This window comes from Delphinapterus leucas, chromosome X (assembly GCF_059928025.1).
Source record: "Delphinapterus leucas isolate spDelLeu-1000000601 "Yukka" chromosome X, BTC_Dleu_Yukka2, whole genome shotgun sequence".
Taxonomy (NCBI): Eukaryota; Metazoa; Chordata; class Mammalia; order Artiodactyla; family Monodontidae; genus Delphinapterus; species Delphinapterus leucas.
This window is the reverse complement of record NC_143150.1, coordinates 67882379-67899446: the sequence shown is the minus strand read 5'-3', so window position 1 is coordinate 67899446 and position 17068 is coordinate 67882379. Positions and strand designations below refer to the sequence as shown.

General features: G+C 38.0%; 1 protein-coding gene across 3 annotated transcripts in view; it reads right to left on the bottom strand.

Moving 5' to 3' along the window:
• ZDHHC15 (zDHHC palmitoyltransferase 15) overlaps positions 1-17068 on the bottom strand; it is a 149429-nt gene that overhangs the window by 24507 nt on the left and 107854 nt on the right. For all 3 annotated transcript variants that reach the window (XM_089904346.1, XM_022580871.3, XR_016391325.1), the window contains one exon: positions 14379-14457. In XM_089904346.1, the coding sequence (XP_089760472.1) occupies positions 14411-14457 (47 nt within the window). In that variant the 3' untranslated portion in view covers positions 14379-14410. Of the gene's footprint in view, positions 1-14378; positions 14458-17068 lie in introns of those variants that run through there.

Here is a 17068-nt window from a genome sequence, read left to right as displayed (position 1 = left end):
GATAGAACTGGTGGAGAAGAAGCTTCAGAGTTAAGAATCTGGAGAGATGAGCAGGGGCTGGATCATAAAAGGTCTTGTAAGCCATGTTAAGGAGTTCAGACTATGCTGAAGCCAACAAAAGAGCCATTACACAGATTTAAGTTTTTCATCATTCTAGCTGCAATATGGAGAATGGACTGGAAGAGGGGCAAGACGGGAATCAGGAAAATCAGTTAAAAAGCTATTGCAGTAACACAGATGACAGACACATGGTTTGGGGTCATGGTAATCAGGCTAGAAAAAGTACACAGCTTCCAGAGATATTTAGGAAGTACAATCAACACACCTCAGTGAATAATTAGATGTGAGTGGGAGATGAAGGAGAAGGAACAAAACAGGAAATGGATTTTGGGGTGGGTGAAATTGAAAGGCACTTGGTTATTCAGGTCTGGAACTCAGTAAAGAGTTCTGGGCTGGAGATACATATCCAATAGTTATCAGCATACATATGTCCTTTAGCCAAGAAATGGGTAGATTCCCTAAGGAATGAGTAGATTTATGTGATGGTCAGGAGAAAACCTAGCAAAGTTTGGGAAGACACTGTCTTAAGAAGGAGATGTCTGATGGTAGGGGTGGGGGGAAAAAGGGTGTAGGAAGTTCCAGAGAAGCATGAGAGAAGGATTTTTTTAATTTTTAAATTTAAATGTATTAAAATTAACTTCTGTTTGGTTTACAGTTCTGCGAGCTTTTACACATGGGTGGAATCTTGTAACCACCATCTCAGATACAATGTAGAACTTCCTCAGCCCCCTAAGCCAGGCAACCACCAATCTGTTTTCTCTCTATGTATTTTTGCCTTTTCCAAAATTTCATACAAATGGAATCATATAGCACATAGCCTTTAAAAAAATATTTTTGTTTTTTTAAATTGAAGTATAGTTGACTTACAATATTATATTAGTTTCAGGTATACAACATAGTGATTTGATATTTTTATAGATTATGCACCATACAAAGGTTATTACAATATTATTGATGACATTCCCTGTGCTATGAACTGGGATTTTTTCACTTACAATAATGCATTTTAGGTTCGTCTATGTTGCTATAAGTATCAATTGTTCATCAAATCAAAAGATTGCTGCGTAGTATACTTTGTTTACTCTTTTTTTTTACATCTTTATTGGAGTATAATTGCTTTACAATGGTGTGTTAGTTTCTGCTTTATAACAAAGTGAATCAGCTATACATATACATATGTTCCCATATCTCTTCCCTCTTGCGTCTCCCTCCTCCCACCCTCCCTATGCCACCCCTCTAGGTGGTCACAAAGCACGGAGTTGATCTCCCTGTGCTATGTGGCTGCTTCCCACTAGCTATCTATTTTACGTTTGGTAGTTTACTCTTTACCCATTGAAGGACATTTCTTTTGTTTTCCAGGTTTGGGCTAGTATAAATAAAGCTGGTATAACCATTCATATACAGATTTTTGTGTGAACACAGGTTTTCATTTTCTAGGGGAAATATGCAGGAGTAGGATTACTGGGTCATATGGTAAGTGTATATTTAACGTTGTAAGAAACTTTATAAGGAACTGTCAAACTGTTTTTCAGAGTACCTGAGCTATTTTGCAACCCCACAAGAAATGTATGAGAGTTCCAATTGTTCTGCATCCTTATCAGCACTTGGAATTATCCCTATGTAAAAACAAAATTACCCATTCCAGTATGGGTATAAAGGAATCTCCTTGTGTTTTAATTTGCATTTTCTTAATGGCTAGTGATATTGAGCAGCTTTCCTTCCCCCCCGCCTCCTCAATGGATATCTATATTTTATTTATTTATTAAAAAAGTTTTTTTTGTTTTAAAAAAATTTATTTTTTGGCTGAGTTGGGTGTTCGTTGCTGTGTGTGGGCTTTCTCTAGTTGCGGCGAGCAGGAGCTACTCTTCGTTGCGGTGCATGGCCTTCTCATTGCGGTGGCTTCTCGTTGTGGAGCACGGGCTCTAGGCACGTGGGCTTCAGTAGTTATGATGTACGAACTTCAGTGGTTGTGGCGCGCAGGTGTGCGGGCTTTCAGAGTTGTGGCTCGCAGGCTCTAGAGCACAGGCTCAGTAGTTGTGGTGCAAGGGCTTTGTTGCTCCACGGCATGTGGGATCTTCCTGGACCAGGGCTCGAACCTATGTCCCTGCATTGACAGTCAGATTCTTAACCATTGCACCACCAGGGAAGTCCCACGGATATCTGTTTTTTAAAAGTAACTCCACTTCCATACTACCAATTTTCAAATGTGAATGACTATATTTTAACAAAGACTTTTGGCACTAATTTCATAGACTATTCACAATCAATTTTAATTTATTTTAATTGAAATATAGTTGATGTACAACATTATGTTAGCTTCAAGTGTACTACATGGTGATCTGACATTTGTATACATTATGAAATTATCACCCTGATAAGTCTAGTAACCATCTGTCTCCATAGAAAGTTATTACAATATTATTGAACATATTCGTATTTAAGGCCAGCGTTTATTGATTTTGTGTGGATGATCTGTCTATTGATGTAAGTGGGGTGGTAAATTTCCCTACAATTATTGCATTACTGTCAAGTTCTCCTTTATGTTTGTTAATATTTGCTTTATGTATTTAGGTGCTACTATGTTGAGGTCCTTTTTTGTCTCTTGTAACACTCTTACACTTTGTTTTAAAATCTATTTTGTCTGATGCAAGTACTGCTACCCCAGCTTTCTTTTAGCTTCCATTTGCATGGAATACATTTTTCCATCTCCTTACTTTCAGTTTGTGTGTGGCTTTAGATATGAAGTTGAGTCTCTTGTAGGGAGCATGTGTATGGGTCTTGTTTTTTTTTCTTTTTCTTTTTGCGGTATGCAGGCCTCTCACTGTTGTGGCCTCTCCCGTTGCGGAGCACAGGCTCCAGACATGCAGGCTCAGCGGCCATGGCTCACGGGCCCAGCTTCTCCGCGGCATGTGGGATCCTCCCAGACCGGGGCACAAACCCGTGTCCCCTGCATCGGCAGGCGGACTCTCAACCACTGTGCCACCAGGGAAGCCCATGGGTCTTGCTTTTTAATCCATTCAGCCACTCTATGTCTTTAGATTGGAGCATTTACTCTATCTACATTTAAAGTAATTATTGATAGGTATTACTTATTGCCATTTTGTGAACTGTTTTGGGGTTGGTTTTGTAGCTCTTTTTGTTGTTGTTCCCTTCTTCATTTGCTGTCTTCCCTGATAATTTAATGACTACCTTTAGTGTTTCTCTTTTTTGTGTATGTATCTATTATATGGTTTTGGTTTGTAGTTGTCATGAGGTACATATATAACAACCTCTCTCTATATATGTGATTATTTTAAGTTGATGATCTCTTAAGTTCAAGTGCATTCTAACCATCTTACATTTCTACTCCTCCCCACCCCCAGTGTTTGTTTTTGGCATCATATTTTACATCTTTTTGTTCTGTGTGTCCCATAACTACTTATTGTGGATATAGATGATTTTACTGCTTTTGTCTTTTAACCTTCCTACTAGATTTATAAGTGGTTATTCTACTACCTTTACTGCATGTTTGCCTTTACCAGTGAGATTTTTCTTTTCATAATTTTCATATTTCTAGTTGTGGCCTTTTTTGCTTAGAGAAGTGCCTTTAACATTTCTTGTTAAGCTGGTTTAGTGGTGCTGAACTCTTTTTGCTTTTGCTTTGTAAAACTCTTTATCACTTCTTCAAATCTGAATGAGAACTTTGCAGGGTGGAGTAGTCTTGGTTGTAACTTTTTTCCTTTCATCACTTCCAGTATATTGTGCCAATCCCTTTTGGCCTGCAGAGTTTCTGCTGAAAAGTCAGATGATAGCTTTATGGGAGTGCCCTTATACATAACATGTTGCTTTTCTGTTGCTGCTTTTAAGATTCTCATTTTAATTTTGCCATTTAGATATAATGTGTCTTGGTGTGCACCTCTTTGTGTTCATCTTGTTTGGGACCCTCTGTGCTTCCTGAATCTGGATGTCTTTTCCTTTCCCAGGTTAGGGAAGTTTTCAGCTATTATTTCTTCAAATAAGTTCTCTAACCCTTTATCTATATCTCTTCTCTTTCTGTGATCCCTATAATGAGAATGTAGTATGCTGATGTTGTCTCAGAGGTCTCTTATACGATCCTCATTTTTTTAAAAGCCCTTTTTTTCTTTTTCTTGTTCAGCTTGGGTGACTTCCACTATGCTGTTTCATCTAGATCTCTGATCCATTCCTCTGTGTCATCTAATCCATTGTTGACTCCTTCTAGTGTTTTTTAATTTCTGTTATTGTATTCTTCTACTGTATTTGACTCTTCTTTACATTTTCTAACCCTTTGTTGAAATTTTCACTGTGTTCATCCATTCTTCTCTTGAGTTTGTTAAACATCTTTATTATGATTACCTTGAACTCTTTATCATGTAGATTGCCTATCTCCATTTCATTTCATTTAGTTCTTCTTCTGGGGTTTTATCTTGTTCCTTTGTTTGGAATATATTCCTCTGTCACTTCATTTTGCCTAATTTGCTGTTTTTATTTCTATGTTTCCCGATCTTGGAGAAGTGACCTTATGTAGGAGACGTCCTATGGGGCCCAGCAGCATGCTCCCCTCAGGACACCAGTGCTATATGCTCTAGGGGTGCCCCCATGTGGGCTGCATGTGCCATTCTGTTGTGTCAGGGCTAACTACTGGGGTTGTGTTGGTGGGTAGGTCTTGATCCCAGTCTGGTTGGCTGTGAGGCCATGCCTTGTGCAGTAGCTGTGGGCCTACTGAAGTGTGGGCTAGGCTTCCTACATGGCTGGCTGTGTGGCCCTGAGGGGTTTGGAGCTGCTGCCAGCCTGCTGGTAGATGGGGCTGAGTCCCCAGTGCTAACAGGCTGGTAGGAGGATTCCAAAATGGTGCTTGCCAGTGCTGGTATTATCATAATAGAATGAGGTCCCTAATGGCTGCTGCCACTGTCTCCATTCCCCAGGTGAGTAGCAGTTGCCCCCCTGCCTCTCCAGGAGTCTCTCCAAGATCAACAAGTGGGTCTGACCCAGGCTCCTTTCAAACTACTGCCTCTGCCCTGGGACTTGGAACATGTGGGATTTTGCATGTGCCCTTTAAGAGCAGAGTCTGTTTCTTACAGCCTTCCAGCTCTCTCAACCTAAGCCCTGATAGTTTTCAATGTCAGATGTTCTGGGAGCCTGTTTTCCCAGTGCAGGATGCCCAGGCTGGGGAGCCTGACATGGCAGTCAGACCCCTTGCTCCTTGGGGACAATCTCTAGGACTGTGATATTCCTCCCATTTGTGGTCGCTGACCTGGGGGTGTGGATTCTGACTATACTGCATCTCTGCCCCTCCTACCCATCTCATTGTGGTTCCTTCTTTATGTCTTTAGTTGTAGGAAATCTTTTCTGCTAGGTTTCAGGTCTTTCTCATAGATAGCTACTCTGTAAGTAGTTGTAATTCTGGTGTGTCTATCGGAGTAGATAAGTTCAGGGTCTTCTTACTCTGCTATCTTGGCAACCCCATCAAGCATGTTTTCTTATGTTTATTTCCACTTCTTTGGTGAAGTGTCCATTGAAAACTTTTGCCCATTACTTTATTGTGTTGGTTTCCTTACTTTTGACATTTTAGAGCACTTTACATTTTCTGGATACAAGTCCTTTATCAGATATGTGTTTTGCAAATATTTTCTCCCAGTCAGTGGCTTGTCTTTTTATTCTCTTAACAATGTTCTTCTCAGAGAATACATTTTTAATTTTGTTGAAGTCCAATTTGTAAATTTTTTCTTTTATGTATATTACTTTTGATGTCATATCTAAGAACTATTTGCCTAACTCAAAGTGATAAAGATTTTCTCCTACATTTTCTTCTAAGATTTTTATAGTTTTACATTTTACATTTAGGTCTATGATCCATTTTGAGTTAAGTTTTGCATATGTTGTGAGGTGTAATAGTATAGGTATGTCCAATTATTCTATCACTATTTGTTGAAGACTATTTTCTCCATTGAATTACCATTGTATCTTTGTGTAAAAATCAGTTGAGAATCTTTATATGGGTCTATTTCTGTATTTTATTTTTTATTCTGTTCCACTGGCTTATGGGTCTGTCCTTTGGCTAATACCACACTGTCTTGACTACTGTAGCATTATAGTATGTCTTAAAATTGGACAGTTTGAGTCCTTCAGTTATGTATTTTTTTCAGAATTGTTTTGGCTATTCTAGTTCCCTTACTTTTCCATTTAAATTTTAGTGTAAGCTTGTCTATCTCTACAAAATATTTGATTAAAATAAAAAATTTTAATTAGGATTGTATTAAAGTTGTCTATCAATTTAGGAAGTATTGACATCTTACTTATACTGAGTCTTCTGACCCATAAGCATAGTATGTATCTCGTTTATTTAGGTCTTCCATGGTTTTTTTCATCAGTGTTTTACAAGTTTCAGCATACAGATATTGTGTATGATTTGTTACATTTATATCTAGTTATTTAATTTTTTGAAGTTACTGTAAATTGTATTGTGTTTTTGATTTTGGTTTCCCAGTTGTGCATTGCTAGTGTACAGAAACATAATAGATGTTTGTGCATTGATCTTGTATGCTGTGAACTTGATAAACTCACTCATTAGTTCTAGGAGTTTTTGTAGATTCTTTGGATGATATGTGGACAATCATGACATCTGCAAATAGAGATAATTTTACTTCTTCTTTTACAATTAGAGTTACTTTAATCTCCTTTTTTAGCCCTATTTCATGTGTTCGGACTTTCATTATGATATGGGATAGGAGTGATATGAGCGACTATATGAAGTTGTGGTTAATAAAGGAAAAAACTACTGGTAAATAGTGAAGACTTAACAGGCTAGTTAAGGTTGGAGGCCACAAATGTGTAGTCTCAGTTGTGTTATTTCTAATCGCTGCAAACAGTATTTATAATCAGTTGTGTTATTTTTGTAGTGGTTCTCAGCAGGCTGAGTACAGAAATGGAGAAGGCAGACATCTGGATTGAATCTGGAATTTGGATTTTTGCTGGCTAAAGCAATGGAGTTAGGGAGAAAAAATATTGGCAAGAGAGAGGTTGAAGTATTAAGGCTTGATAGTGAAGGAAGTAACCCATGTAAAAAATTTGTTTTTACTTATATTTTTGGTATAATTCCTTTCAGTGTTTTTCTACACATGTAGATACATTTTAATACTTAAAAGTTTTTAATTAAATTAAAAATGTAATTTTATAATGTTTTCAAGGTCCATCCCATGTTGTAGCATGTATTCTTTTGGTTGCCAAATGACATTCCATTGTATGGATATGCCACATTTTATTTATCTACTCATCAGTAGATGGATATTAGTGATGTTTCCACTTTTTGGCTATTATGAATAATGCTTCTGTGAACATTTATGCAGTAGTTTTTGTTTGGACATATGTTTTCATTTCTCTTGGTTATATACCAAGGAGTGGAATTGCTGGGGCATATGGTAATTTTATGTTTAACATATTGAAGGACTTCCAAACTGTTTCCAAAGTGATTGCACCATTCTACACTGCCACCAGAAATGTATGAGGATTCCGATTTCTTTACATCCTCACTAACACTTGTTATCTGTCTTCTGGATTATAGCCATCCTAGTGGAAATTAAATGGTATCTCATGGTTTTGATTTGTATTCCCTAATAGCTAATGATGTTAAGCATTTTTCATGTGCTTATTATTTTTTTTTTTGCAGTACGCGGGCCTCTCACTTTTGTGGCCTCTCCCGTTGCGGAGCACAGGCTCCGGACACGCAGGCTCAGCGGCCATGGCTCATGGGCCCAGCCACTCCGCAGCATGTGGGATCTTCCCGGACCGGGACACGAACCCATGTCCCCTGCATTGGCAGGTGGACTCTCAACCACTGCGCCACCAGGGAAGCCCCTTCATGTGCTTACTGATCATTTGTATATGGAGAAATGTCTATTCAAATCCTTTGCTCATTAAAAAAGTTGTATTATCTTTTCATTTATAGAATTGTAAGAGTTCTTTATATATTCTGCATACAAGCCTCCTAACAAATATTTGATTTACAAATGTTTTCTCTCAAAAGATCACATATCGTATGCTTCAATGGAATCATGGATTATATTCAATGTCCAGAATAGGCAAATCTATAGAGACAGAAAGTAGATTAGTAGTTTCCTAGGGGTGGGAGTGGACGAATGGGGAATGACTGTTAATGAGTATGGGGATTCTTTTGGGGGCAATAAAAATGTTCTAAAATTGATTGTGGTGATGGTTGTATGACTCTGTGAATATCCTAAAAACAACTGAATTGTATACTGTAAGTGATCAAATTACATGGTATGTGAATTATATCTTAATAAAATTTTAGAATTAAATGCAATCATACAGCTTTTCCACATAATCTTATCAATTATTCTTCAAAATAATTACTTTTAACAGTACATAATAGTTCATCATAATGATTTAATAATTTATTTCACTATTCCTCTATTGTTATTTAGTTTTATTTCCAATTTTCTGATATTATAATAAATTAATGATGAATAGTCATACAGTTCTCTGATTATTTCATTAAAATACATTCCTAAAATGGAGTTATCAGATAAAATTGCATGGGCCATTTAAGGTTTTGATATATGTTATATATTTTGCCTGCAAAAAATTATCTAAGATTTTAACCTTATATCAGCAGCATATAAAAGCATGTGTTTCAACGTGTTCTTGCCAACATTGTAAAAACTGGCTGCTTTAGTGGACAAAAATTGATATTTAGCATTATTTTAATTTGCATTTCTTTCTAGTGAAGTTGAATAAGTTTAAAAACATTTCAGAAGAGAACAAAAACGTAAAAAATATCTAATAATTTAGACATACTTCTTTTTTTCTTTTTATCTTTTTTAAACATCTTTACTGGAATATAATTGCTTTACACTGTTGTGTTAGTTTTTGCTGTATAAAAAAGTGAATCAGCTATACGTATACTTATATCCCCATATCCCCTCCATTTTGTGTCTCCCGCCCATCCTCCCTATCCCACCTCTCTAGGTGGTCACAACACTGAGCTGATCTCCCCGCATGATGCAGCTGCTTCCCACTAGCTATCTATTTTACATTTGGTAGTGTATATATGTCCAGGCCACTCTCTCACTTCATCCCAGCTTAACCTTCCCCCTCCCCATGCCCTTAAGTCCATTCTCTACATCTGCACCTTTATTCCTGTCCTGCTGCTAGGTTCTTCAGAACCATTTTTTTTTAAGATTCCATATATATGTGTTAGCATATGGTATTTGTTTTTCTCCTTCTGACTTACTTCACTCTGCATGACAGATTCTAGGTCCATCCACCTCAGTACAAATAACTCAATTTCGTTTCTTTCTATGGCTGAGTAATATTCCGTTGTATATATGTACCACATCTTCTTTATCCATTCATCTGTTGATGGACACTTAGGTTGCTTCCATGTCCTGGCTATGGTAAATAGTGTTGCAATGAACATTGTGGTACATGACTCTTTTTGAATTATGGTTTTCTCAGGGTATATGCCCAGTAGTGGGATTGCTAGGTCATATGGTAGTTGTATTTTTAGTTTTTCAAGGAACCTCCATACTGTTCTCCATAGTGGCTGTATCAACTTACATTCCCACCAACAGTATAGGAGAGTTTCCTTTTCCCCACACCCTCTCTAGCATTTATTGTTTGTAGATTTTTTGATGATGGCCATTCTTACTGGTGTGAGGTAATGCCTCATTGTAGTTTTGATTTGCATTTCTCTAATGATTAATGATGTTGAGCATTCTTTCATGTGTTTGTTGGCAGTCTGTATATCTTCTTTGGAGAAATGTCTATTTAGTTCTTCTGCCCATTTTTGGATTGGGTTGTTTGTTTTTTTGTTATTGAGCTGCATGAGCTGCTTATAAATTTTGAAGATTAATCCTTTGTCAGTTGCTTCATTTGCAAATATTTTCTCCCATTCTGAGGGTTGTCTTTTGGTCTTGTTTAGTTTCCTTTGCTATGCAAAAGCTTTTAAGTTTCATTAGGTCCCATTTGTTTATTTTTGTTTTTATTTCCATTTCTCTAGGAGGTGGGTCAAAAAGGATCTTGTTGTGATGTATGTCATAGAGTGTTCTGCCTATGTTTTCCTCTAAGAGTTTTATAGTGTCTGGCCTTACATTTAGGTCTTTAATCCATTTTGAGTTTATTTTTGTGTATGGTGTTAGGGAGATTTCTAATTTCATTCTTTTACATGTAGATTTCCAGTTTTCCCAGCACCACTTATTGAAGAGGCTGTCTTTTCTACCTTGTATATTCTTGCCTCCTTTATCAAAAATAAGGTGACCATACGTGCGTGGGTTTATCTCTTGGCTTTCTATCCTGTTCCATGGATGTATATTTCTGTTTTTGTGCCAGTAGCATACTGTCTTGATTATTGTAGTTTTGTAGTATAGTCTGAAGTCAGGGAGCCTGATTCCTCCAGCTCTGTTTTTCTTCCTCAAGATTGCTTTGGCTATTTGGGGTCTTTTGTGTTTCCATACAAATTGTGAAATTGTTTGTTCTAGTTCTGTGAAAAATGCCATTGGTAGTTTGATAGGGATTGCACGGAATCTGTATATTGCTTTGGGTAGTAGAGTCATTTTCACAATGTTGATTCTGCCAATCCAAGAACATGGTATAAATCTCCATCTGTTTGTATCACCTTTAATTTCTTTCATCAGTGTCTTATAGTTTTCTGCATGCAGGTCTTCTGTCTCCTTAGGTAGGTTTATTCCTAGGTATTTTATTCTTTTTGTTGCAATGATCCCCTTTTATGGTTGTTAGCATTTGCCTTATGTGTTGAGGTGCTCCTATGCTGGGTGCATAAATATTTATAATTGTTATATCTTCTTCTTGGACAGATCCCTTTTTCATTATGTAGTGTCCTTCTTTGTCTCTTGTAATAGTCTTTATTTTAAAGTCTATTTTGTCTGATGTGAGAATTGCTACCCCAGCTTTTTTTTTTTTGCGGTACGCGGGCCTCTCACTCTTGTGGCCTCTGCCATTTCAGAGCACAGGCTCCGGATGCGCAGGCTCAGTGGCCATGGTTCACGGTCCTAGCCGCTCTGCGGCATGTGGGATCTTCCTGGACCGGGGCATGAACCCGTGTCCCCTTGCATCGGCAGGCGGACTCTCAACCACTGCGCCACCATGGAAGCTCTACCCCAGCTTTCTTTTGATTTTCAGTTGCATGGAATATCTGTTTCCAGCCCCTCACTTTCAGTCTGTACGTGTCCCTAGGTCTGAAGTGGGTCTCTTCAGACCTAGAGACACATACAGCATATATATGGGTCTTGTTTTTGTATCCAGTTAGCCAGGCTATAGACATACATAACTTATTCAACCATTCTCATGTTGATAGACATTCAAGTTGTTTTCTGTTTGGGGCTTTTACAAACATTACTGTAGTAATTATGTACATTAAAAAATTATTCATATTGTTAAACATTGAAATGATTGCCCCATTCTTCCCTCCTGTGTTCCCAAATACTTTTCTATTATTATTAGAACATGACCCTGTTATTCCCACAAAATTAATCGGTTAATTTATTTGAACAGAGTGCCCTGGGAAAAGCACTGCTTAAAGGCAATTTTGCTTACCTAGGAAATCATATCAAAAATATATTTTATGCTGGGTCACATGATAGTTCTATTTTTAGTTTTTTAAGGAACCTCGATACTGGTCTCCATAGGAGTTGTATCAATTTTCATTCCCACCAACAGTGCAAGAGGGTTCCCTTTTCTCCACACCCTCTGAAGCATTTGTTGTTTGTAGATTTTCTGATGATGCCCATTCTAACTGGTGGGAGGTGATACCTCATTGTAGTTCTGATTTGCATTTCTCTAATGATTAGTGATGTTGAGCATCCTTTCATGTGTTTGTTGGCAATCTGTGTATCTTCTTTGGAGAAATGTCTATTTAGGTCTTCTGCCCATTTTTGGATTGGGCATATACCCTGAGAAAACCATAATTCAAAAAGAGTCATGTACCACAATGTTCATTGCAGCTTTATTTACAATAGCCAGGACATGGAAGCAACCTAAGTGTCCATCAACAGGTGAATGGATGAAGTAGATGTGGCACATATATACAATGGAGTATTACTCAGCCATTAAAAGAAACGAAATTGAGTTATTTGTAGTGAGGTGGATGGACCTAGAGTCTGTCATACAGAGTGAAGTAAGTCAGAAAGAGAAAAACAAATACCAGATGCTAACACATATATATGGAGTCTAAAAAAAAAAAAGGTTCTGAAGAACCTAGCAGCAGGACAGGAATAAAGACACAGACGTAGAGAATGGACTTGAGGACACGGGGTGGGGGAAGGGTAAGCTGGGACAAAGTGAGAGAGTGGCATGGACATATATACACTACCAAATGTAAAACAGATAGGTAGTGGGAAGCAGCCCCATAACAGAGGGAGATCAGCTCGGTGCTTTGTAACCACCTAGATGGGTGGGAGGGAGATGCCAGAGGGAGGGGATATGGGGATATATGTATACATATAGCTGATTCACTTTGTTATACAGCAGGAACTAACACAACAATGTAAAGCAATTATCCTCCAATAAAGATGTTAAATAAAATGAAATCTAAAATATATATATATATGTATATATTTTATGGCTTAATATTTACCCAAGATATTCTGAAAAAAAAGGGTTACATGGTCATATAAGTTTCGAAAAAACTTATTCCACTTTAGGGGATTCACAAAATTCCTTAGCATATTTTAAGTGTTGAGAAGTACTGCACTAAAGACAAAGTTCCATGATCTGCACATAAGAAAATAAGTTCAGCCAAATAAGTTCAGAGGGCTACTATACCCCCCACTTGGAGAGTCACAAAACTTATTTGCATAATTCCTATGCTAAAGGTAACTCTCTAATTTTGATACAGGGTTTCCTAAATTTATTTCACCAGGTAACTTTTTCCCCTTTAACTTCTGTTGGCATGTCAAAGAATACCCATAGTAAAATGCTAAAATAAGAAAATGAGAGAGATAAGCACCATGGATATCTGAAATCTAGGTTCTAGTACCATACAAGTGTCACACATTTCATCAGGGCTTTGGATAAGAAGACAGATTTAATTCTTCCCTCTTTTTTTTTTTGCGGTACACGGGCCTCTCACTGTTGTGGCCTCTCCCGTTGCGGAGCACAGGCTCTGGACGTGCTGGCTCAGTGGCCATGGCTCACGGGCCCAGCCGCTCCATGCATGTGGGATCTTCCCAGACTGGGGCACGAACCCGTGTCCCCTGCATCGGTAGGCGGACTCTCAACCACTGCACTACCAGGGAAGCCCAATTCTTCCCTGTTTTAAACCTTTGATTATAAGTGAAGGTGTAGTAAATATCCCAAGTCAGGTTTTTAAATGTAGTGCCATATTGGAAAGGGCATGATCTGAGGTCAGACAGACCTGTGTTGCAATCTTAGGTTATCCACTTACTAGCTAGATAGGTGGTTTAACTTCTCTGGACTTCAGTTTTCTCATAAGTAAAATGGGAATAGTAACATTCACCTGACAGAGTTGATGTGAGGATTAAATGAGATAACATACGTAAAGTACATAGCAAAGTGACTGTCATATAGAAGGTTTTACATAGTACCTATACTGGTGCACAGCAGGGTTCTGTAAGGTAAAGAAGTGAAGACCTGAGAGCCCATAGATTGATAGGCTTCTGAATAATTGCCAGCTTTTTCATGGGAATAGAATTGGAAGGCTTATCAGATCAGAGCTTCAAGCTCCATGGTATTTTTATTACTAAAATTTTCCTTTTAATACTGAATTACATTGGGTTTATTTACCTGTCAATGTTTCAAAGAGAAGGCTTTTTAGCTTTTCACCAGGCCAAAGAGAATCCCATGTGTAAGGCTGCCTGCCACTGATGGACAAATAAGTAGCATTTCGGGAGAGTTGGAGTGTAGGGATGGTGCTTTTTGCCTGTTAATGGGTAAGAGTAGGTTATTAACTGACATAATGGAGTCAGGCAAAAAGAACCTATTTGTAATCTTTTTCATTTCAGAGACCTGAAATTCACTAGGACAAGGTTTATAATTCATAGTATGAAAGTAAATAACCGAAATGAGATGTATGGCTGTTCCTGGATACCCTGGGGTCTTTTAGCCAAAGTGAATAGTGTGAGTTTACAGGGAGTAAGGGAGTCTTTTTCAGTACAATACGCAGGGAAATTATGTATAGAACTTCTGCTTACGTGAATAATACAAGAGGGAAGAATTCAACATCTTGTTTGCCAGGGTGATAACTTACTCCTTTTCCAGTTCTGCTCCCCAAGACTGCCTCTTAGCAGTCCAGATGGTACTCTATGTGTCTCCCTCAGAATACTGACCTGTTTGAGAGATGCAGGAAATGTGAAAACTGCTACGTTTCCGTTTCCACAGCAAGAGATGATGATCCTTCTGGATAATCTGTAAGGTTGAAAAGTGAAATAAACAAATGTCCCTTTCTCTTGTATGGGTGGGTATCCATTTATTGGCATGTTTGCTTCTCGGTCAATTCCTGGAGGCAGCGGACATCCACAAATATCTAAAGACTGATGTGCTATATACTGAAGCATTTGTAACCAGTCCAAGCATTCACATTTCAAGAGCTGTCAGCCTGCTGTACTATGAATTAAGGTTATTTTATTTGTCAGCATTATCTGATCTGTAATAGTGGCTGGTATTTGACTTAAATAGCTGTGATGACAGCTCAACTTCATTTGTTTTTAACAGAATGTTTTGGGTCTTGCTACTCACAAAATTACCCTGTCTTGTTATTCCACTGGACATAATTGAGATAGCTGTTATAGTACTTTAGGTGTTGGTGTGTTTCTAAAAAGGAATGAAGTATCCAGAAAATAAGAGGCTTTGGAATCAACAAGCAACATCATTTACGGTACAAATGTTCTTGTTTTCAACACCCAGCCTTTTGAGGAGCAAAGTACACTCTGAATCAGCTTTCTTAATGTACAGATAATCACTTTCTTTATATTCCTTGCATAATAATATACTTGGCACTTTGAGATAAAAAAAAGTTGACAGTGGTTGTCCCTTATAGTTTCTGCTTAGTACATTCTCCTTTATGAAATTGATGTGCTGTTCGGAGTGCTCCCATAAGTGTGAGGTCTGGATCCCAGAAGATAGAGGCCAGCCAGAGTGGGTTACCCTTGCCACAGCAGGCTGGCAACTTCTCATGCCACTGAGTTAACCAGGCACACTCCAGAGACAAGTTTGCTTTCTCCCAGGAAGAGTGGAAAAGTAAAAAGTGGCTCTTAGAATGTCTGTCTTTGGAATCATAGTGGGCACAACATTCTGTCTTCTTTGGAATCCTGGGCCCAGGGTATTCTTGCCCTTAAGTCTGAACAAAAAGCAGTTGTATTGGCCCAGCTCTTCAGTGAAGGATATACAGAGAATTACTTATGTTTGTCAAACACCTCAAAAGAGAAAAAGAGGGAGCAAGTGCTTGAGCATACATCTCATCTTACCTATATATTTCTATCAAGAAAGCAATTGACAAGTGTAAAAGACAATTCTGGAACTTCAATGCACTATTTGCCTTGTTGTTTCCTCCTGACGGTTGGCTGTTTCAGAACTTTGTAGGTATGGTTTGGTAGTGCACCTTTTCAGAAATTGGCTTTTAGTATTCTGCTGAATGGGTTTCTTTTACTCTTTACCATTGCAATCCACACTTCTATTTGGCACAGAACAATTCCCCCTAGCAATTATTTAAATTAAAATCAGTCTTGCAGACATTGAAACTTGAGCTGAAAAACTCGATTATCAACTTCCTTCATAGTTTCACTCCCAGAGGAGATTAAGCTGAGATGGCAAAGGTAGAGTCATCGCCAGGTGAGGACTAAATTGAAAGAATGCAGATACTTCAAAAAAATCAGGCTCTGCATAACAGAAGACAAATGCAGAACTTAGGAAAACAATTTACTTTCTCCTTCTACCATCTGCACCTACACTGCTTTCACTACCCCCACCTGCTCTTATTGCCTATGCTGTAGTGATTTTTACCATTATTCAATAAATGTTTACTTGAACCAAGAATGATGTCATTTTAGTCTTAGTGTATGCTGGCTCAGCTCTGTTTCTCTTCCTGTCACATCCTCCTAGCTCTCCTCCCTTCCTTTAAAATCCTATATACCTACATAAACCTTTGATACTATGGGAAGTGACCATAACAGTATATGTACACTTCTTTGTAGCCATTGGTTCTCAGAGATTGGAAAGAATAGGGAAATGGACATAATGTGGAATCTTGAAGAACTTAGGTTGAGTTATGACTGCTTTATTGCCTTACATAAGTGACTTTACCTCCCCAGTTTCAACTTTTTCATCTGTAAAATAGGGCAATACTCTCTCATTCACAGTATTTTTGTAATGCTCTTTCCTGAATTATGAGTGTCTTTAGGTTTTATCTTTTACCCTCTGACTTTCTCTTTTCCATTCATTTCCTTGTCCACATGAATGCATGTCAACATTGCTTAGGTGATGCCAAATTTTATACTTTATCTCCTTTTCCTAGCTTTATTCTCTCTCTTGATTATCTCCTACACTATTCATGGGTTTAAACACCATCTCTATATGAATGACTCCCAGATCTCTCTAGTCACTGGGACTGTTTCCAGTTATTTAAAATGTCTCCTGGCTTTAATCCTTCTCCATTTCTAGTGTCACACCCCTCTGGAAGCCACTGTGACACATGCTCAACTACTTATTGCTTTTTCTGGTTCCTGTCTCTGCACATTTCAATATATCCTGCATGCTACTACCTGAGTAACTTTTCTAAAATTTATCTTTCATTATATTAATATCCCTCAAGATCATAAAATTAATATCTATTCCCTCCTGTAGCAAAACTACAAAACCCTCTACCATGTGGCCATCTTACTTCTCTAATATTACTGCTCACAGCCCACAATGCCCACCCAGTACATAGGAATGGATGGCCTTCTTAGTGTTCTTACCACATTCAAGTCACACTTCTTACATAGAATGCCATTTCTTTCTTCCTAGCATCTACCCAGATGTT